Genomic DNA, 24453 nt, shown 5'->3' with positions numbered 1-24453 from the left:
GCGTTGAACAACGGATCTCTCCTCTTCCTTACTCATGTTCTAAAATTCTCCCAGAGATGGCGTTGAACCACGGATCTCACCTCTTCCTTACTGATGTTCTAAAATTCTCCCAGAGATGGCGTTGAACAACGGATCTCTCCTCTTCCTTACTGATGTTCTAAAATTCTCCCAGAGATGGCGTTAAACCACGGATCTCTAGCTTCTGAGGCAAGTGCAAAAACCACTGCGCTATGGCTGCTCGAATAGCTAACCATTGCGCTATGGCTGCTTAAAAGTTTAAAACTTTTAACCTTTTTAAACGTTTAAAAATTAACTTTAAACGAATTTTGTTGTTGTTAGGCTGGGTGAATAAAAAAACAAAACAATTTCGTTCACTCAGCGTTTTTGGAGTTATTGATTAATTAATTACTTAACGGAACATTACTATAAATAATAATAGAAATATTATAACAATAAAATTACGTAAATAAAAATTTGAGCAAAACTGCTCAAATTTTTATTTGCGTAAAGTTATGCAATTTACTCCAAAAACGCTCAGCTTTACGTGAATAAAAATTTGAAAATCCTTAAGTCTTTTTTTGTTGTATAGCTGACCAATTACCGAGTAAAAATTGCTTTAATGTATTCAACGAGCTTGTTGTAATTTGTCAAAACTATTAGCGAAATACGAGGTCGCAAATTTTTAATGAATATCAAAAGATATAATTTTACAATATCTAAATAATAAAAATAAGAATATTGTGAATAATAAAATGCATAAAAAGTTTAGGATATCGACTAATTAAAAAAAAACTACTAATTTGTTCAATAATTTAAAAAAAAACTTTAACTTTTTTTAAATAGTCAAAACTATTGCAATAAATCAAATAAAACGTAACTTTGATGGCAAATTTTGAACATTCGTTCCTAATGTTTTAATTGTTCGTTAACTTAAAAACAAATGTGAAATTATTTTCATTATGCTCTAGCTGCGGCCGCCAATAGAAAGGTGGAAGCAATTAGAGGCGGAAGAAAAACGTCTTGAAAAAAGCTAAAAGTTTATCGGGAGGCCACCGCCTCCCTAAAAAGTCGGCTATTTGGCAGAAAGTTACTTTACCGCCGGGAGGCATTATCAACTCTTTGAATCTGTTCAAATTAAAAAAAAATCATATAAGTTGCAATTGCTATGCAAAATGTAGTAAATTAATAATACTTCCTTTTTTTAGTTTATTACAGTACATTTATTTTTGCACTTTTTTGTGACTGTTCACATTATAATCAAAAAAGAGCGAAAACGTTGCATTGCAGTAGCAACTTGTTGCGAGATTTTTCAAAATATAATATTGAGATTTTTTTTTGTTATTTAGGTGCCCCAAGTAGACCTAACGGTCTTGTCACAGAGCATTTAACCAGGACGTTCACGCCTCCTTCCTAACCGTGACGCGAAAATATGTCCATAAGCTCGTTTCGAACCTGGATCTCCCTGCTTCTTAAGCAAGCGCTCTAACCACTGCGCCATGGCCACACAGGTTACTGAACAATATCGAAAACTTCCAAAATTGGCGCCTATTTTGTTTTTAGTATATTTCAATTTTGGTTTCAAATGCAGTTTTCAATACATTTCATTTATCTCGGTGTTAATATTTTTCTCGTTATTCCGAGTTTGAAAAATTACCGAGATTTCCTAGACCTGAGCAAGATCTGAAAGTATGAGTTATGTGTGTCTTATGTGTAATGTTTTATGATGCCCCAAGTATATTATAGTGCTCCACATTTTTTACACTAATGAAATTGGTATTAAAACAATAGGTTAGTAATCTTCTAAAATATCTTTTATTTAAAATCATTTATAACCATAATGCGATTACAAACAGCAAAAAGACGCTATCCTAATACATGTCATAAAATTAATTTTTACTTTAAACTTTTATGAAATTATTAAAAAAAAAAAAATTTAAAACAAGAAACATTTCTTTAACAATAACTTTTTTTCGTTGTTAGTGCACGGTCCCTAAGTTAAGTGTTCAGTACCTAGCAGGTAGGAAACACTGTACAGTGATTAGCACCTAGGTAGCGCGTACTCTACAGTGTTTGTTACCTTCAGGTACGGCGTACTGCACAGTGAGCGCTACTATTAAGCAATACCTACCTTCCACATCGGCTCTTCTAGAACACGCACTATAAATAGGTAGAACGAGAAAAAATAAAATAAATTGTGTAAATCAATAGCGTACTTTAAATAAACGGACCCATTGATTTAAATTTCATTTATTGTAATGCTTTCTTTTTTTTTTTTTTAGCTATGAACAATAAATAGTATAAAATTTATAATTTGATATTATTAACTTAAATAAATATAAACAGGAAACAACACAAATACGATAGCACTACAAAAACTTACCACTGCAATTACACCACAATTACAATAAGTTTGCATACACCGACTATTTTTTAAATAGCTATTCTATTAAACAATATAAAACTTAAAATTTAACTGTACACCCACAATACACCACAAACATCCAAAATGTTTACCACCACAATACACCACAAATGTTTACTATCTAACGCTAGAAATACAATTATAACTCTCAAATATAATCTACATATAAAAAAAAAAAAATTGAAAAAAAAACTCAACATAATTCTAAATTTCTACTTCTTTCAAAGGTTTTATTATCTTCTCATTCAGTATAGTTCTTAAATCAGCAATATAGTTTTTTAAATCAGCATCTTCTTCTAATTCATAATCCTTTTTAAGGCTACGAGATATTTCATCTAATATACTTAAAGTTTGGTCATCAATCCATTCCTTTTTGCATTCTTTAACTGAAATCTCTATTGACTGCATTACTTTTTCTTTAGTATCGTAGTCTTCAATTTTTAACAAAGGTATTAGTATATGACACCAGCCATTTTTTATGAGTGATTCAAAGAAAGGGGACCTAAAATCATAAAGCTCACTATTCAATATATTTTCTAAAATAAAGATGTTGAATTATTAAATTTTTACTTTATTAACTTGGTAAAATTAAAAACAAATTAAGAAGTTGTTTACGCCTTTTACAAGAATGCAATTAATTGAAATATTTCCAAAAATTTGATAAGCAAATAAAAAATGAAAATAGAAATACAACCATTTCATGATTTTAAAATTGTTGTACAAAATCTAGACTGACGGAAAACATACTTTTGAAAGTGCTAAATAGTGTTGCAATGGTTATTAATTTAAATTAGGAAATTTAATAATATTACGCTAACAATACAAGCAATTAAACAACTGGACTTAAAAGTGTTACTGATCACATCCATATTTTACTAATTATTACGTTTATATCGTGAAAAAACAAAATACACAAAAAATATTCTATAAAAATTATTTTTCTATGTTTTTATCCGTCAGCGCTTAAAAAAATGCTTATGCCGTTTTTATTTATTTTATGAAGAGTTTAAATAAAACGTTCATTTTAAATAGCAAATAAACATGAATTTTTAAATCGCGAACCCCAGCCTAATAATGAACCTCCAGCCAACGCTTTTTCGTACGCTGGCATTAAATTTTGAACGGAGAAGACTATATAGTATACCGACACTTTTGAAATATGTATAATAAAAACACTTGGGTTCTTAACAACTATATTTATTTAAGCAAAAGTGATGACTTTATATTAAGACTGGAGGATATAGTTGTCATCAGAAAATAGAACCAATTAAGAAGTAAGATAATCAAGAAAAACGATTCTTGTAAACGTGAAACAATACAGGACCAAATACAAAATACTTGGAGTTAAAAAAAGTTACTGGAAAGAAGAATGTAGTCCATCAATTACAACTTTAATACTGTAATTAAAAGAGAAATGGTTCAATAATTTAACGAAACTTTTTTAGATACACCATGTGAAGTAAATTTATGTAAAAAAAACCAACACGCCAGACTTTATTGAAATTGCATGTCTTTTCATATTTCAACAGCAATAACCCTTACATGAATATTTCAATCTAATACATTAACCTTTTTGTTATCACAGTTAACAAGTCAGCAGTAATACAAAAGAAAAAAATCTGTACTGATTGTCAGATTGGATTCAAGATAAGATTGATTTGTCATATGTCTGATGTGTACTGATCGTCAAAGAGTTATTGGAAGATAAGATTAGAAGTTTCTTAATTAAAGACCTAAAATCCTTGGTAAACCTTGCTAAGTAGATGAAACCTTGCTAAGGTTTGAAAATTTTTTGGAAACGATTGGAAAATATTTTAAAGGGTCAGAGCAATTCCCAAAGTTTTTAAAAATAGGAACTGGCAGGAATGTTGTTCAACATCCCTGTCAGAATGTGAATGGAATGTGGTCCATACTATGCGCAGTAGTTTATTTGGTACTTTTTGCAGACATTCAACTGTACTTAAGAATAATCTCTTTTTGCGGTGTAGGAAAATAATATATGGTCATGATTAGAGTTGTTATGGCATTTTTTTGGGTCAAAAAATGTGTTTTTGTTGTGTTTTATTGTTATACTTTTTGGCTGTTTTCCTGCATTTTTTAAGCAATTTTTTAGTTTTTTGGCATCAGTTTTTGAATAAGTTTCCTTTACTCTAGTATATTTTTAGTATATGATCATTAAAAGCAAAAATACACGTATAAGCACCAATTTAACTTATATTTTTCATGAAAAATTAAATTAGCTATAAGTTAATTATACATCTAGGCATACTCTATGGGAATGTTTATTTGTCATGTTGTACTTCCTAACAACACTCTCATATATAAACTATTCTTATCCTATAAGAAAGTTACCATTTAAATTTTATAATGCAATACATTAGTATATAATACCATGTCAATTTAATATCAGAATTCAAATGCTCAAAGAAATAAGCAATCTATCAAGATTATTTATTTCATTGACCAACTGTATATTGTGTAAAAATTTAGTCTTACCTTGTTTGTTATATTTGTCAAAAATATATATATCGCTAGTAGGCCCTTAACAAAAAAGCCCTACACTGAACTTAAGTTCATGGAAAATTTAAAAATTTTGAATTATTATTATTTACTGAGTTTCCCAGACCACCTTCATCTGATAATTTGTAATTTGTTTTTTTTTATTTGAATTTTTTTCTAATATGTTTTATTTATCCAGACATTTTCATATAGTACTATATCAGGACACTTGCAAAATTTTTTAACATACTTTATTGTTCAAGTTCAATTTTTAGACAACCTTATGGCAAAAGGAACATTTAACTTTTTTTATTTTACTAAATTGGTTCAGAGGTTTAAATAAATGGGCGACTAAGGTTTAATTTATGCCCTCGTGTGGAAAGCTTAATCATAATTGGTTACCAACAAGAAGAACAATAAGAAATCACTCATTTTAAAGATATCCTTTCTCTCTATATATGTATGTATATATAGATAGTATGGTGCCTTAAAACCTATTTAGATAAAAAATCATAACTCAGCGTTTTTAATGTGGTGTGGTTATTTTTTGTGTTAATCCTTTTTTGGATTCTATTGCAGAAAAACTACAGTTTTTATATCAAAAATGAGAAACATGAATTTCTATAAGTTTTTTGATATCTTTTTTTATAATTTTTTTTTTTGGATTTATATAAAATTTCCTTTTATTTGAGTACTAAAATGATCTATTTTCAAAGAGATTTTTTTATAACAATATTAGGGATCTGTTAAATAAAAATTGAGCTTGAGCATAAACTAAATATTGGACAATTAAACTTAAATGAATCACAAAAGATAACCACAGCACATGCAAAAAACCGAGTGCTGATTTTTTTTATCTATAGGAGGGTTAAAGGCACCCTTATTATAAATACAGTTAGAGAAATAAGTACCTAACAAAACATTTTATTATGGAAAATAAACTTAGTCAAGTTATTTCAGAAAAAAACAACTTTATAAAAATAAAAAAAATGATTATTCTGAAAGAAAACTTAATTACAAATTCAATATGCAAAAAAAAAAAAAAAAATATCAATAATACTTAATAAATAAAAAATTTAAAAAAAATTTAAAAAGAATTTAAACTATGCAATTTTTTAGCTTTAAATAAGTAATAAGATTTTGTAATATATTTTGATACAATAAAAGTCAAACTTTATTTCTCTAACAAAAAAACTAACTTGAACAGCATAAAGTTTATTTTTTCCTCAACATTTGAGAAACTTTAATTTTGTCATTCTGAAAAATATCTAAGCTAATTATATATTTTTGAGAATGACAATTTAAAAAAGTTTTTTTATTGTTTAAAATAATTTTTTAATACTCCCAGCATCTTTTTTTTTTTTTTTAATAATTTTAATTAATAATTATTTCTATGCTTAACTGCTAACTGTACAATAGAATTGATTTTATGTTACATATCTGAACAAAATTTTAAAGATTAAGGCTTAAAGATTAACGCTTCTCAGAGTAATTATTTGTATGACTTTTTAATATCGAGTTGGACTGCCTTTAGCTTTTAGTTGGACTGCCTTTAGCTTTAGCTGCAAGTCGACATGGTATCAATTCAACTAATTTCTTTGTCGTATTTGAGTCGATATCAGCCCAAGCTTCTTGTATCATGATTTTTAACTCTTCTTTTCTTTTTAGACATTGTGTGCCACATTTTTTATCCAGAATAGCCCAGAGATGTTCAACTAAATTGAGATCTGGACTTTGCCCTGGCCATTCAAGTAACTCAATTTGCTTTTGGATAAAAACTTCTTTGCTTTCTTTGACGTATGTTTAGGGTCATTAGAAGATAAAATGTTTTCCTAATCGCAGTTTTTTAGTTGAAGCCAGAAGATTTTTATTGAGAATGTTAACATAAACCTAAGAGTTCATAATTTCATCAATAAACTCCAGTTATCCTGTTTCGTTCCAAGCCATTGATCCCCATACCATAATATTGTCTCCACTAAATTTTACTGTGCCTCAAATACAACTGAGTGAATGCTTCACCTTTTTTTCTCCATACTTTTTGAGCTCCATCGGACTTCACAAGATTAAATTTTGACTTGTCCATCAATACTTTACTTCAGAATGATACCGGCATATTTAGATATTTTTAACCAAATGCAAGTCTTCCTTTTCGATGGATTTTTGAAAGGAATGGTTTCTTGCATGGAACTCTTGCTTTGAATCCACTTTCTTTCAATCGATTTCAAATAGTACATGAGCTCACTTGTAACTCAAAATCTTTCTCAAGGAGGCTTGACACTTTTTGTGCTAATAAAAATGGTTTTTTTGACAATTTGTCGATTTATTCTTGATGTTGTTTTACGCTTAGCTCTGGATCTTGGCTAATTTATAATTTATAGGTTAGGTTATAACATTTTTCTTATTTTTATTCATTATAACTATAAAAAAAAGGGAAACTTTATAACCTGTTAAAAAATATTGTTAGGTAACATTAGTTACAAAGAAAAATTTGTAAAGAGATGACAATAAATACAACTTTTAAAGATCATCATTTCTGTCATAGTCGATATCTGTTTCGTGTCGTTTCTTTTTGTCAATCTTAACAAAGGTTTCATTACACAAAGCAAAAAAGTTGAAAACCAAAACCGCAAAGAAATGTTTTATTAAAAGAAAAATATTTTATCATTCTCTCTTAATCTTCAATCAAATTTAATTTAGTTGAATGTTTAAAACATTATGTTTTTAATGTTTTAATTATTTTCCATTATAAAAAGACTTTCCACTTGCATCATTAATTGCATTCTAATAACAATTTATCATGTGCATCTTAAAAAAGTTTTTTATTTTGTTAATTTTGTTTGACAAAGTTAAAAACAAAAATTATTAAACGACGTGTAAACTAATTTAAATGCTTTTTGAAGTTTTCTATTAAATAATTGCAAGGAATAAAATCTTATTAAACACAATTTTGCAAGTAACAAACTGTCTGGTCGTCCTGCTGGGCCACTGACAGGCATTTTTTTCCAGTTGCCCTCGAAGAAAACAAGTCGTCCCATGCCACCGGACAGGTACCACCCATATACCCATATATATATATATATATATATATATATATATATATATATATATATATATATATATATATATATGTATATGGTAAAGTTTTTGAGATTATCAAATCGTTTTTTTCTAACTGCTTTATTAAGGTCATCCTTGAAGGCTAACACTATTCTTGATTTCTAGTAACTTCTGGGGTGCCTAAAGGTTTTATCCTTGGTCCTGTTTTGTTTCTTATCTACATTAATGATCTTCTAGACAACCTTATATCTAAAGTAACTCTTTTTGTTGATGACTGAACTTTACTTCTGTCTTGACAAAAGTCATCTCTTTTTGATTGATTAGAACAGGAACTGTGTAATATTTGGTCGGTTCTTATAATGATGCTCTTTCTCTTCTAGACAAGGTTCAAAAATGCATTGTAAACAAAGTTGGACCCACTCTATCTGAGTAGGTCCAACTGTCTAAGTCTCATACATTTACTGTACCTGTCTCTGCATGCTCTAAACTTTTATACTGTAGAAAGTATTAAAGCTTCTTACACTGCATTTCAACCCTTCAGAACTCTCTCCTATCTTAATATTTTCCTGACTCATACAACACTTTAAGTATTCTGTCAACTGTTTGCTTGCTCTATAACTCTATTTTTTTTTTTTTTTTTTACTAGTAACTGCCTCATTAATAGTGGTTACTTGAGGCCTTGTTGGAAGTGAATCAGAATAATATATATATATATCTTTGTAATTCACCTCCTCATGGCCGAGAAGGCCACTACAGATGAGGAGGCTACTTAATAGTGGTTATAGCCCTCTCTCAACTCTATAACTCCGAAACACGAACCTTGAGGAACAAGGCCGCTGCGCTGAGAAACAATTTGAGCGCGGTACTACCAGGGACGTGGTGGGGATTGAACTCGGAACCTCTCGCTTATGAAGTGAGCGCTTTACCACTACACCACTACCGCATATATATATATATATATATATATATATATATATATATATATATATATATATATATATATATATATATATATATATATATATATATATATATATATATATATATATATATATACAACCCTTAGATGTTGTCCGAAAGTTTTTTCCATATTTTGTTGACGAAAATTAAAAATTAAAATTCAAGACCAGAATTTTTTTTTCAATTAATTGATAGACTGCCTGCCCCAACCAAACTCTCAGTCGATGTAGCAACACTCCCTTGCGGGTCAGGCTAAAAGATAGTAGATGTAGCAGCACTCCCTTGCGGATCAAGCTACTTGTCAGTCGATGTAGCAGCACTCCCTTGCGAGTCAGGCTATTTGTCAGTCGATGTAGCAGCACTCCCTTGTGAGTCAGGCTATAAGATAGTCGATGTAGCAACACTCCGCGCATGATTTACAGTAAAAAAATATAAAAATAAAAACATTTTATTAAAAAAATTAAAAATAAAAACATTTTATAAAAAAAATAAAAATAAAAACATTGTTTATATTGTTAAAAAAATTCAGAATGTTTTTAAAACATTCTGGTCAATTAAATTTGCGTTTTTGTGGTTTTTTTAAAAAACGATTTATTTGTAATTAAATTAATGGTTTTGACTTTCGTCCAACACGCAAATGTTGGACGAAAGTCAAAAGTAATTAAAAGTGACGTATGTGTTGGTAAGAATCACTTTTTTCCTTCCGCTCTTCCCTAAGACAACAAACTATAGATCTATATATATATATATATATATATATATATATATATATATATATATATATATATATATATATATATAAATAAATATATATATATATATATATATATATATATATAAATATATATATATATATATATATATATATATATATATATATAATATATATATATATATATATATATATATATATAAAAATTAGTAGAAAATCACTTAACAAAACTTTTTCTCATTTTACTCTGGTTTCATCGATAAAGACTCATCAGAAATCTTTATTGATGAAACACAGTGTAAAATGAGAAAAATAGTAAAACTAGTAGAAAATCACTTGTTAAATGATTTTCTACTAGTTTATAATTGCTGTTCCTTTAGGAACATTGAGCACTCTACTTTGTAGAATATATTTTAAAATTGTTTAAATATATATATATATATATATATATATATATATATATATATATATATATATATATATATATATATATATATATATATATATATATATATATAAATATATATATCAGATATAAATATATATATCAGATATTAAATGTAACTAAATATAATAATTGTAAATAAACAATGTTTATTGTGTCAATATATTACACTAAAACCAATTAAGATAAAATTATCTAACTTTATCTTAATTGGTTTTAGTGTAATATATTGAAGTTCTAATACAGGACTGCTCCAACCGTGTTAACCTTTAAGCATACCAAAATAAAAAGAATTTTAGTAATAATTGTCCTATTTAAATCTGAAATTAAAATATGAATTAAGATATTGCCATTGCTTAATGAATTTTAAAATATTTCCTGAAAATATACAATAACTCTAGGACACCAAAATAGACACTATGAAGGATGCAGCTGTAAAAATATTTTAGGATTATTATATAAGTTCATAAAATATATTTTTACAAATCAACTTTGAACATTTATCCATTAGAAATAATAACAAGACTATACAATATTTATAGGACACAAAAAAATAAAAAAATAAAAATAAAGACACAGAAAAAGACACTGGAAAAAATGTTAACTTTCCTTGAATAATAATTAATTACATGGTCACAATTTATGTTTAAAAATATGTTTATACGCTCTATGCATCGAAAATACTCTTATGGTTACAGGGATGGATCCAAAACATCAAGTTAAGAACGTTCAATTTGCGATAAATTGCAATGTCTTCAAATCTATTCTTTGATATCAAAAGATATTATTACACTGAATCATAAAGATATTGGTGAAACTGTTTCTGCAATCAGTAATGTCTATGATGTCATTCTTGGACTTAGTATCCAAAACTGACCTGTACCTGAAATAACATCAGAAGTTATGGCAGCGCTAATGTTTAAGGATGAAGGATGAGTGAGGAATCACGCATTACTGCCTACTGATCTTTCTGTTATTTTTGATTTGTGTGACCAGATGCAATACCCAATCATAAACAAAATGTTTTAAATTATTAAGTTATGATTTCTAAGTGTTGCCAGTGCTAAATGTAACTTCTCAATTCGGCAATTAAAAACTGGCTAAGAACATGAAGGACAGAAAACAGACAAGTAGAAATCTTTCAACTTCCTGTCGACAAATGTGCTTCTTACATAACTTCGTGGATTCAGGCTGGCATGGAATCTTTTATTCCCTCTCGACGATTCCAGGTCAAGTCTCACTCTCCTCCATGATTTTCCTCGCACTGTGCTGCTGCGATTGCCAATCGAAACCGTTACTTCCATATTTATCAGCAAAACTATTCTCCAGAAAACAGGCGTCTGTTTATTACTGCTCGAAACAACTGATAAAAGGTTTTGTCTAACGCCAAAACCCGCTATTCTCAGGTCATGAAATATCGTATCTCATCTCAAAAATTAGGCTCTCGTGACTTCTGGAGAATCTTTAATAATATCAATAATAAGGGCAAATCTATAATTCCACCTCTCTTGTATGGTTCAGACTTTGTCACCTCACCTAAAGACAAAGCTGAATTGTTTGCTAAAAACTTTTCATCAATATCATCTCTTGATTCCACTAGTTGCGTTCTACCTGATATTGCCAACAAACAGGTTGATCCTTTGCTTGACATTCATATCACTCCAGCATCTGTATCTAAAGTGATTTCCTGCCTAGATTCTTCTACAGCTTGTGGCCCGGACAACATACCTGTTATTGTCTTGCAGAAGTGTTCTCCGGAGCTGTCGTCTATACTCTCAAAACTATTCAACAAGTGCTTATCAGAGTCTTGTTTTCCAGCCTGCTGGAAAGCCGCATCTGTTATCCCTATCTTCAAAAATTCTGGGGAGCGATCTGATTCGTCTAACTACCGTCCCATAAGTCTTCTTCCTATCATAAGCAAGGTTTTTGAATCTTTAATTAACAAACACTTAATTTCTCATCTTGAATCTAATATCTTACTTTCTGACCATCAATATGGATTTCGATCTTCTCGTTCTACAGCTGATTTGCTAACAGTAATAACTGACAGGTTTTATCGTGCATTAGATGAAGGTGGAGAGGTTAAGGCCATCGCTCTTGACATTTCAAAAGCTTTTGATAAAGTTTGGCATGCTGGTCTTCTCCATAAGCTTTCTTCTTATGGTGTATCCGGCAACATCTTTAAGATCATTGAATCCTTCCTTTCCAATCGTAGCATAAAAGTTGTCCTCGATGGACAACACTCTTCTTCTTATTCTGTAACTTCAGGGGTTCCTCAAGGTTCTATCCTTGGCCCTATACTCTTTTTAATTTACATTAACGATCTTCCAGATATTCTCACATCTAAGGTGGCATTGTTTGCTGATGATACTACCATTTATTCTTGTCGTGATAAGAAACCATCACCCTCTGATTGCTTGGAGGGGGCATTTGAACTTGAAAAGGATCTCACTTCTGCTACAGCATGGGGCTCACAGTGGCTGGTGAACTTTAATTCAGATAAAACTCAATTTTTTTCAGCCAATCGTTATCGCAATAATTTAGATCTTCCTATATTTATGAACGGTGATGTACTCGATGAGTCACCTACTCTTCATCTTCTAGGATTAACTCTTACTTCCAATCTTTCTTGGAAACCATATATCAAATCAGTTGCAAAATTAGCATCTGCTAAGGTTGCATCTCTTTATCGAGCTCGTCACTTTCTTACTTCGGATTCTATTCTCTATCTCTATAAATCTCAAATCCGGCCTTGTATGGAATACTGTTGCCATATCTGGGGCGGATCTTCTAATGATGCCCTTTCTCTTTTAGACAAGGTGCAAAAACGCATTGTAAACATAGTTGGACCTGCTCTTGCAGCCAACCTCCAACCATTATCACATCGTCGTAATGTTGCTTCTCTTTCTCTTTTCTACAAATACTATAATGGGCACTGCTCTAAAGAGCTAGCGTCTCTTGTGCCATCTACTAAAATTCATTCTCGTGTTACTCGTCATTCAATTAAGTGTCATCCTTTTTCTGTGACTGTTCCTAAGTGCTCCAAAAGCGCTTATTCGTCTAGTTTTTTTCCTCGAACATCAGTTCTTTGGAATTCGCTTCCTTCATCTTGCTTTTCTGATTCATATAATTTGTAATCTTTTAAGTCGTCCGTCAATCGTTATCTTGCTCTACAATCTTCATCTTTTCTCTTACAGTAACTTCCAACTTTAATTAGTGGCTGCTTGCAGCCTTGTTGGAAGCGAAGATGTTTAAAAAAAAAAAAAAAAAAAAAAAAGTAGGATTGGCCTTACTTAATGTGTAAAGAGAAACTCGAGTACATTTTAAAACATGATTAACTGTTTTGTAAAGTAGGCAAATTGTAATTTAGAATTTTTAATATGAGTTGATAGAATAACCAACAAATCAATGTTTTAAATATTTTGTTAAACAACTAAACTCTCTAATCTTTATCAAATAGTTGTGTTTTAGTAATTTTTACTTCAATCAAGATATTTTACTATTTAACTTTAGTTAACATTCCATGCTTTTTTTATAAAGGATTTCAAACACCAAGTATTAATCACAAAAAAAAAATTTCAATTCATGTAAGGAGGGTGGGTGGGGCAATCACCCCCCATCCTATGTATCCGCCCTCGTATGATCATTTGGAAACTATGAAAGGAAACTATAAAAAATGCAGCTATAAAATATTTTAGAATGATTATATTATAATAATGATTATAATAAAATATTAATATATTTATTATTTAATGATAGCATTAAAATATATTAGGTCACAACTCTTGTTTTAAATACGAATTGCCAACTCAATCAACAAAAAACATTTCCAAACTCATATAACAACTAAAAAATACAAGGACACTAAACTGTAAAAATTTGACATAAACAAAAAAAGCCTAAACTTTATGTTTGATTTAACTTGTTAATGTGCATTAAAAATACATAATACAATAACTATAGTCAATGCTATTGTACGATGTTTTGAGTGTTTTTAATTGCCATAAATCTAAGGCCTCTAAAGAAATACTAAAAACGCCCATAAAATAAAAGTAAAGTTTAGCTATGATAAAAGTTGTGGAACAAGATTTACAACCAACGGCACAACATTATTACAAGCAATCTTATGAAAATGTATTTTCCACTTAGGATTCTTAAGAAAGTATTACTATTCTTATGAATGTATTATTGTGAAAAGTAATACGTTCATAGTTATTGCGTAGCAATAACTATGAACGTATTACTATTATTGTGAGCGTAGCAATAACTATGAATGTATTACTATTATTGTGGAAGCAGCAATACTAAAACTCAGATTTTACCCAAAGGCCACTCATGATTCAAATGGAGAAAAAGCCAAATGAAAATACCCAGTCTCTTTCTTTGACTAACAATGACATTATGAAGATAGATGGAATTATTATTCAACATGATGAAAATCAATACCATGTTAATGTTAATTAGAAAACTATTTAATACGTTCATGCTGACAATAAAACACTTGTTATTTTTAAAGAATATTTAATTGTTACTGTAAAAAGCTATAAAACAACAATAAAACAAACTTGTTTTATCACAACAATATAAAGAGCTTGTGTTAATGTAAAACAACTTTGTAATGCTGTTTTACTGCTGTTTTATACAGTTAAAAACATAAAACGCCTTTAAAATAAAACAAAGTAAATAAATAGAACTATTCTAAATAATAAATTAAAACATTATCATCATAAAACTTTAAACATCATATTTGCGCAAAAACATGCCTATAGACCATGAGTCTAGACCAAACGAGTAAGATCAAAGCAAAAAAACATTAGATACCACATTTTTCATAATTTATTGCTCCTTGATCTAGCGTACTATTAAAAATTTAAGTATAATTAAATTTTCATTCAAATGGTTTTTAAGTTTTCATTCACTTTTTTCATTCAAATTTGCAATAAAAAAAGTAAAACAAAAAAATTTCGATTAATAAATTGAATTTTATTTCCTAAGTTTATCCTTAAGAGTATGCTTAAGTTATTTAAAAAAAAAAACTTCTTTGAATAAGAGAATTTTAGTCTTCTAAAATTCTCTTATTCAAATTCTCTTTGTTCAAATAGATTTCTTTTTAAATTAAATTCCTAAAAACAAATTGCGTATTTATAAAAAATGTTTGATTTTGGTATCACTTGAAATGAAATATAAAAAAATGGTATTGCGTTTTTTATGTTCTATTCGAGATTTGCTAAAATAAATTTTGTTAGAAGCTTATATTATGTGTTAACAACATATATAAACAACTGTAGAAAGATTTATATGGCTGCTTTTTGCGAATAGAGTATATTAAGTAAATTTAATAGTTAAGTAACTGTAAGTTACTGTAGTAACATAACTGGTTGTTTTGATTTAGTTTAAAGGTAAATTTACTGTGATGTACTTTATCCATTCAGTAAATCAAACTAAATATAACTTTAAAATAATATTGACTTCCTAGACACTAGGATGCACACACCAGTGTATTTTAGTGCCGGTCCCAAGCCCGAATAAATAGGGAGGGTTGCGTCAGGAAGGGCATTCAGTGTAAAAACTGCACCAAATCAAATGATGTGGATCAACAATAGGAATTTCATACCGGATCTGTCGGGGCCCCGGGTTAACAACAACTGCCTCTAGTGCTGTTGCCCAACAGGGCATTAGTGGAAATTGGGCTACTGTTGGGACAAGGAAAAAGAGAAGGAGGAAAGTGGGGGGGGGGGGCATGAGAGTGGCTGGCGTGTCAGTGGAGGACACTCACAACAGGATTAGATGGAGGAGTTTGATCTGAAGTCGCGACCCCTAAACGAGAAATGCCGAAAGAAAAAGAAGAAGTATATTGGCTTCCACGCAGAGACTAATTTAAACTCAAAAGCACTTTATGTTGAATAAAATCTCTGCACAAGAGAGCAAAGATCATACTTCTATTCAAAAGATAAATTTAGTGTGATGTACTTTATGACCCCTAATAAAAAATTTAGACAAAAACATCACTTTTAAGGTTGGCCAAAAAATTGAAAAATTAGAAAAGAAAAACGAATTAAAAAGAAAAAATAATTTTACAAAACAAAGCAACAAAAAAAACCTCCAAAAATCGCAAAAATATTTTTTTAAAGAAAGAAATTATAGAGTAAAAGCAATCGCGATTCATGATCATGATTCATGATTGCGATTCATGATCATGATGCTTAATTCAAGCCCTAAAAAAGGTATTCACCAATCAAGTCCAATAGCCCAGAAGTTCATTATTGCATTGATTTAAAAATGCTTTTTTTTTCTTTTTCTGAATAGTTCAAATTTGTATTGACGTAACTTCTTCAACAGACAAAATTCAAAACTTAGTTTTCAACTTAAATCATCATGTCATTTTAGTTTAGGAAAATCAAGTCAAATTTAATTTCAAAAATTTCAATATTTTTACAAAAATTGTAACAAAAGCCACAGTGATTAGGATACCTAACAATCGATTAATCTGTTCCTCTGGGATTTTAAAAGAAGCATTAGATTCAATAGATAAATTAGAGATAAAGTTATTTGCAAATAATTTTACTTTATCCTTGGGAGAGGTAATAAGCTCAGGCCGATGTATGAGAGTTGGAAAGGTTTCACCTTGATTATATAAAAAAAAACTTTTGACTAATCAAGAAATATCTGGAAACTTCACTTTCTTGACAAGAATAATAAAATGAAAATGTATGTTATTTCTTCAACAGTCAATATAATCTCATTATGTTTGCTGAGCAGACCTGAAAAAATGCTCATCAATGCTACTCATTTGAAGTAAGTATAAACTTCTAAAAATGACAATCTTAATTTTTGTTAAACTTTACTGACCTGCATTTTTTTTAAATACCTCATTTTTTCTAAATACAGGTTGCTCTATATTATTATAAAATCTATATAATTTTTTTAAATGCAGGAAATCCAACCAAATTTTAGGTGAAATTTCTTTGTATAAAATACACTGCATTACTAATAAATCTTTTTTATATTATGTAAAAACTGATCTTTTTAATAATTAATGGATATCAATGACTTTATCAATAAAAATATGTGGATTTAGATATACATAAAGTATCAATAATAATGTCGTAATGAAATAGCTAACTGCAAGTCTTCAGTGTACACATCAACAGAGGATTTGGATTTGGGCAGGCAGTACCTTTGTATGAAGGATATATGATAGATGATAATTTAAGAATGATGCCATATAATTTATCATGGCACATTTTTATCAGACTTTGAAATTAATGAAATATAGTACATATGATACAAGTATGTTCGAGTAAGACAAATCATACAAACATAAATGCAACAATAGGTGAAAACCTAAGTATGATGTCATTAATTATGTTTTTTGTATAGATATTACGCATTTATTGATATATAATACATATAAAAATATATACAAATGTATATGTATATACTTGCTTACTTTATGAGGAGTTCTAAAAAAGACTTTGGTTTTAAAAGTGATGAGTAAACTATTTTCGGTGAGCTCAAAAAACATTGAAAGATTTGTGGAATACTTATAGGAGAAAAAATCAAAACATTCAGAGTATAGAAACTACCAATTGCTTATTTCTATGAACACTAGTAAATGAATGTTGTTGTAAAAAACATATTTAAATAGAAAAATGATATTATGAAAACTCATCCAAACACACACACAAAATAAATAAATAACAATATATAAAATTTTATTTCATATCATTTACATATATTCACAAGGGTATATTTTTTTGAATTCAAAAGCATACAAAAAACAAAACTATAACCTGTGTATTTTGCTGTCTTGAATTGCTTCTTGTTGTTCAACAATTAAATCATACAAAAGAGACACTGCTTTTACTCTTAGTGCTCCAGCATTGTGGTCTTTAGCTATATTTAGAATTAATTTTAGACCACCTAACTCAATTAATTTTTCCAAAACATGACTATTTCCACGTACAACCGCAGACAAAGCATATAGAGCCTTTTTTCGTGTCAATGGTTGATTATCATTAATCAAACGAAGAAGAAATACCAAACCACCATGATTGATTACAGCATTCTGTACCTCGCTATTACTACAAAACAATAAATATAATATTATATATAAAAAAAGATTTCTCTATTGAGATATAGATAATGTAATATGTAATGGTTTTGTCTCTCCATTAGGATTAAAAATAATGTAATGTATAAGATTCTTGTCTCTCCATTAAAATTAAAAGAACATTAGTCAAAAAAATTGTTTGGCTTTAATATTAAAAATAATTCAGCTTTTTAATTAAAAACTTAATATTTACGGTGACGTATCTAAAATATTTTTGGGCATACTGGTCATACCTCCGATGGCGCATAAAAGATCTTTTTTATTTTTAAAGTAAACGACTTAACAATTGGTAGTATCAACATATTTCAGAATCTCAAGCAACAATCTGCGCGAAAAACAATATATCACTATTAAAAACAGTCTTTACACTCTATAAAAAACAAACTTATGTAAGTATTTTATAAGTATTGAAATACTTTGAGCTGGAGTTTGGGCTAAAAATTTGGGTGCCCAAACCAGTATACCAGATACTGTTTTTTTTTTGTGACAACTATTCTGTTAAACAAGCTGTAGTGAAATTTTAAACTAATGCTCTGTTAAGGATTAAAAAAAGAGTTTCCTCTTGAATGTTTAAGCACAGAAAATAACTTTTAATTGTGGTATTTTGCTTTGTATTAAAATTATTAATAGCTTTTGTATTAGCCAACTTAGTCTAAGATTGTATCAAATAAAGTAAAATCATAGTTAACAACAGTAACTATATTAAGATGGATATTTAAATTATTTTTTACTTTATTATTTATTAAAACTAAAATTTCTTCATTATTTTATTTGCACTTTTAATTTAAAAATTTAAAAACAAGTAAAAAAAAATTAAAAACACAAAAACAAACAAAAAATATAAACATAAGTTACATAAATATAAAAAATTATACAATATACAACTTTATACTATTTAATAATTAAGTATTTTTACAACTCTAAAATAAATGCTATAAATACTGATTTTGCCAAATAATAAATACCAAATGTTTGTATATAAGTATTTGTCTATTTTCAAGTATAGAATAAATGAATTTAAGAAAAAAACCTGTCCAAAAAAAAAAAAGAAAATGTTTTTCTGAGAGAAGAATTAGAGGTGATTTTATTCAACGTTTCAAAATAAAAACAAATAAAAATAAAGTAAAAAATTAATTAGCCTTAATTAAAATTATTTAAGATTAATTAGTAAACTACCAACTATCAATTAACTAAAACCAAACCCAGAAAAAGTTGCCAAGTTTTTAAAGCTGAAAAAAAATTTACTTTAGAAAACTCAAAGATTGTCAGGAAGTTTTTGGAACTTTGTAAAAGTTTCTAGATGTTTCCAGGTCTTTAGAACTTTTTAAAATATTCTAGAAGTTTCAAGAATTTTCCAGAACTTAATAGAACCTTCTAGAAAAAAGTTTGGCTTGCATATACTTTCAAAATTAGAAATCTGATCTGCTTAGTATTGAAAATAGCTTTGCATAAGAAAAGATTCACAAAATTTTTGTTTTTCACAAAAGTTTTTAATTTACAAATAAAATAATCTTTTGTTTATAAAATTGTTGATTAAGTTAAAGTTTATATTAAAAAAAGGAATAGAGTTGTGCCTCTCGCCTTCTATTACCTTACTATTGTATAAAAATAAAGAAGGAACAAAGTACAAAGTAATGTTACAAATAGTAAAAATTTAGTGTTTCATGAGTGTTACCTTTGTGCAGCAGCACCTACAACACTAGCAGCTTTCTGCAACAACTGCTCAGTAGACTGATTTAACAGTTGAACAACTATTTCCAAGCCACCAACTTTTTCTAAATCACGACCATTGTCGATTTGATGTGCATAATACTCTAAGTTATCTAAAGCTGCTACCTTTTCATCAACAGACAAGGATAAGTTCTGGAGCAACTTTATAGACTCTTGCATGATTTGAAGATCTGATTTAACATTCCAATTAAATGATTGTTCTAAGTCTGCTCTGATCTCTTCAATACTCCGAAATTTTAATTTCGAATCTAATAATAAAATTATAAAAAATTATAAAAAATCTTAAAACTGTAAATAAAAATCAGACTAAACTTGTTGATGCTATTACATTTTCAAATTGAAAATCTCAATCCTGCATTTTGAAAAAATTATGATTTTCAATCAAGATTTCAATCAAGAATCTTCAAACAAGATGAAGTTGATTTAAATATGATTAATGCAATCAAAAGTATTAAAAATTTACTTTAAAATTATTTCATTAATAATTTTAATATTTATAAAAAAAAATTGAAAAATTAAAAAAAAAAATTAAAAAAATAAATAAACATAAATAGCAAAAAAAAATTGTGAAAACAGTAATGCAGTGTGTTAGGCAGATATAAATTGTTTTAAGTTTTTGCAATATTGGGAATATTTATTGTTAGGGGAGACCGGTTACACTTCTAACAGTTTTACTCTAATTGGGCTTATTTAATAACTATTGTACTTTTTCAAACTAGAATATTTTTTTGTCAAACTACAAAGTATCTTTTAACATTTTAACCTTTATATTTCTTGATTTTCAATGTTTAAAAACTTTTTAGAAAATGCTAGTCAAGTGCCCGAAGTCATGTGGGTTGACTTTGGATATGTAAAGGGATATTATGGACATAAAATAAATAAATATAGAAATATGACTTTTATATACATTCACTCAAGAATTCCTTCATGAGGAAATAATTTACAAAGGAATTATACTGATGGAATTGTTGATGATTGTGTAAATAGAAATTTACAAACCTTTAATAACTGTACATAGGGTATAGTTATTTAGCAATCATTACAAAAGTATCAGAGGAGACTTTGGACAATGATTAAATGTCTGAAGTCTCCCATAAGGGCTGAATTGAAAAAATCAAGGAAATTGTTACAAACTCATTTATAGATTTTAAATACTTACATTTCCAAACTTCCATAGGTAACCGTTTGTTCTAAAAAATTGTACTAACTCTCACAGAGTTGATAACTAGGATCTGAATGATTCACTTGGATTAGAAAATTTTACATTAAAGAACTAAAAAATCATTTTTTCCATCTAAAATCTGTTTTTTAGCAAGAAACTACCACCAAACTATTTTATAGCTAAGAGCATGTTTACCAACATATCAACCATAGACAACATTGTCCTAATGTTACCAGGGTAGGAGATTTCGAAGTGTTTATTCTCTCCTCTTGTCCGAAGTCTCCCCTATTATTCTACAAAATATTGTGAACTTTTATTGAAATTTTCGTATCTCTTCACAAAAAAAAAAGCAAATAAAAGGTCATTGAATTTTGGGGATTTTAAACCTGCTGGGAACTCTACAGAGCACCATTGGGCTGGTTAACAACCTGTAATGTTGTGTAAAGCATTCAAATAAGGGCAATTGAGTTATTGGATTTGAAAGTAAAAAAAAATTAAAAAAAGTGAAGAAAGAGCAATAAGGTACCTTAAAGGTAATAAAGAGTAATAAAGAGTAATAAAGTACCTTAGAGTAATAAAGTACCTTAAAGGAATAATAAAAACTTTAATTTTTAAATTTCTACTTTAAACATAAGATTACTTTAAAACTATATTTTATCATTCAGTTAATCTTTAAGATACATTTGCTCAAAAGTTTTATTTCAAAACATAACGCTTTCAGCTACAAATATTAATTACAGACCAATAAAAACCATTTCAATTTTTGGTAACAACTTTAGTCAAACAAGTCAAATATTATTTTAATGTTTTATTTTCCAGATTATTTTAGATATAACTTTAATGTTTTTGTTTTTCATAGTTTTATAATTAGATCTTGTTTTCTCAAATATGACCTAAACTGTAACATATTAAATATACTTCGTCAAAAATATATACTTTAAATAAAATTATTTTTTAATTAGATATTAATTAATAAACTATCTGGTAAATCTGCAGTTAAGTGAACAAAAATAATTTCATTTTTGCACTTTTGTTGTAGAGATTTTAAAATATCTTTTAATATTTATAAAAAACATTACACTTATTATTATAAATACTTTTTTTATGAACAATAATAGTTATTATTATCATAAATATATAAATCATAATTATGAACTATTATTATTGTTTATTATTATTTTATTGATATGCATTTTAACACTGTTCTGTCTTTTTAAAAACGAAAAACAAAATTACTTTAGGCTGCTTAACTGCAGATTTACTAACAATCTCTTATTTAAAGTTAAAAACCTTTTTCTGCAGCATTTAATGCATCTTTGGCTTCTTCAGACCATACTATATTATTTATAATATCTTTAGTACCAACTTTATCGCGCAAGTTTTTTAACTTTCCTTTTAACTCTGATTTTGTAAAATAAATCTTTTCATCTGATGTTGGAAATTCTTTTATATTATCACCTAAAATAATTTTTGGAGATGCATGTTCACCTGAAGATTCACCCCTTTTGTTAACTACTTTTTCCTCTTTTTCAATTATCTTTGCTTCTTTTATTCCTGTTTCAAAATTCATGCGAACATGTAATCCTGCAGGAATAGATTGTCCAGGTTTTATTACTTGCCATTCATTAGTTGGAATAAATGGTTCATTTAAAGCAATTTCATCCTTTTCATTTGTGTCTTCTTTTGAATTGTCTGATTTTTTGTTAACAACTAGAACATCTGTGACACCAAAAATGCCTATTATAAATAAAGTTTAAATTTTAGTAAAAGGAATATTTATCTTGGTGACATCATAGATATTTTAATTTTAGCTATATAAATTGTAGATTCAAAATAAACTCGATGCTAATCTCATACTTTATAATCTAGCACCGAGTTTATTTTCAATCTACAATTTATATAGATAAAATGAAAATATCTACGATGTCACCAAAAATACCAAATATTGAAATTTAAACACATTAATCACTTTAATATAAATATACTTTTAAAAACTCTATAAGATATAATTATTACTTTTAAATCCCAAAAACAGCATAAGGCCCACAAAAATATATCGAGTAATCTTTGTAAATAAAATCATCACTATTAATAAAAAATCGCCACCATGAACAAATTTTGTCACAGCTAAGAATTGTTGCGTTGACGGTTCGGCTAAAAACTTGACTTATGTTAATTAAAAGCTTTTAAAGCTGTTTTAAGTGAAAAAAGGTAATAAAATAGAATATATTTTTTTTGAATTTCTGTTTGAAATAAATACGCGAATTCTTTTAATTCCGTTTTAGTTTATGGGTTTGAGCATTTTAAAACTTACATTTTTGTGGGTATGGGAATACGGTAGTCCGAATACGGTAAATTAAAGAGTTCTGAATAATTCTTAAAAATTATTGGTTTCTCATGGCCAACTTAAATTACGCGGCCTGATTTGTTTCATTTTCTGTATCTGAAATTATATTCTGTATCATTTTCTGAAAATTAATTGGCCAGTTTTTTTACGGCTTATGTTTAAAAGTTCTTAGTTCGCAGAATATGTACCTAAGTTAAAATAATGTAAATAAAGCGCTTATAACAACAAAGTTCCATAACAAAACTACCGTTAACAAACCGTAGGGGAAATAATTTATTTGGAAAAAAAATGTCCACCAAAAAAGGGTTTGCATTTTCGAAACCACGAAACATCCTACTATAATAATCTAAATTTTTAAAATATTCTGTCGAAGTTTTTTTAAATAAAGGGGGTTAAACGGACAGGTCATGAATTTTTGGTGTTCAAGATAGGTGACTTCCAGAAATGCTACAAACTTTAAAATTTGTAATAATAATACTGGTGTCAAGTAAAAATGTTTAATAAAAAAGTTACGATCATCGGGGTCTGGAAACAATATTATTCTGAAAATTCGGGTCCCACTGTCCCATATGTGGAAGGAAATGAAAAAAAAGCTTTTTTTCAAATTTTTTAAACTAGATCAAAATTTATCGAAAAAATTAATTTATATAAAGGAAATTTCCTGTCATTTAAAATCGGCGACCAAGTAAAGTTTACAATCAACTCTATATGGGGGGATATCAACTTTACAAAGTCATAACATTTCAACGTTTAAATATTTTCTTACTAAATAACAATTTTACTCATAAATTTTAATCACGCTCATAATGGCTGAGTTTTTTTTAAATACTCGTTGTGTCCCCCTCTTTCTCCCTTTCATTTAATTATTTTGACCTTGGGGCCCCAATTAAAAGGTAAATATTAATAGTTACTTATAAATATATTAAAAAATAATATTCTTATTACGTTAAATAAACCTAAATTGCTAAATAACAATTTTACGCATGAATTTTAGTCGCCTTCATA

General features: G+C 28.2%; 1 protein-coding gene across 1 annotated transcript; it reads right to left on the bottom strand.

Moving 5' to 3' along the window:
- Positions 1–1789: 1789 nt before the first annotated feature.
- On the bottom strand, positions 1790–23533 carry LOC100207222 (nucleotide exchange factor SIL1). The gene is made up of 5 exons (XM_065793150.1): positions 23118–23533; positions 22392–22838; positions 19884–20187; positions 17889–18179; positions 1790–2924 (listed from the first exon to the last, which is right to left on the bottom strand). Exons 1-5 carry the CDS (start codon positions 23182–23184, stop codon positions 2627–2629), a joined length of 1407 nt encoding a protein of 468 aa, XP_065649222.1. The 5' UTR covers positions 23185–23533; the 3' UTR covers positions 1790–2626.
- Between the last annotated feature and the right edge of the window lie 920 nt (positions 23534–24453).

Source organism: Hydra vulgaris, chromosome 03 (genome assembly GCF_038396675.1).
Source record: "Hydra vulgaris chromosome 03, alternate assembly HydraT2T_AEP".
In the NCBI taxonomy this organism is placed as follows: Eukaryota; Metazoa; Cnidaria; class Hydrozoa; order Anthoathecata; family Hydridae; genus Hydra; species Hydra vulgaris.
Note: the sequence above shows the minus strand (reverse complement) of the source record. Positions and strands in the feature narration are given on the sequence as shown.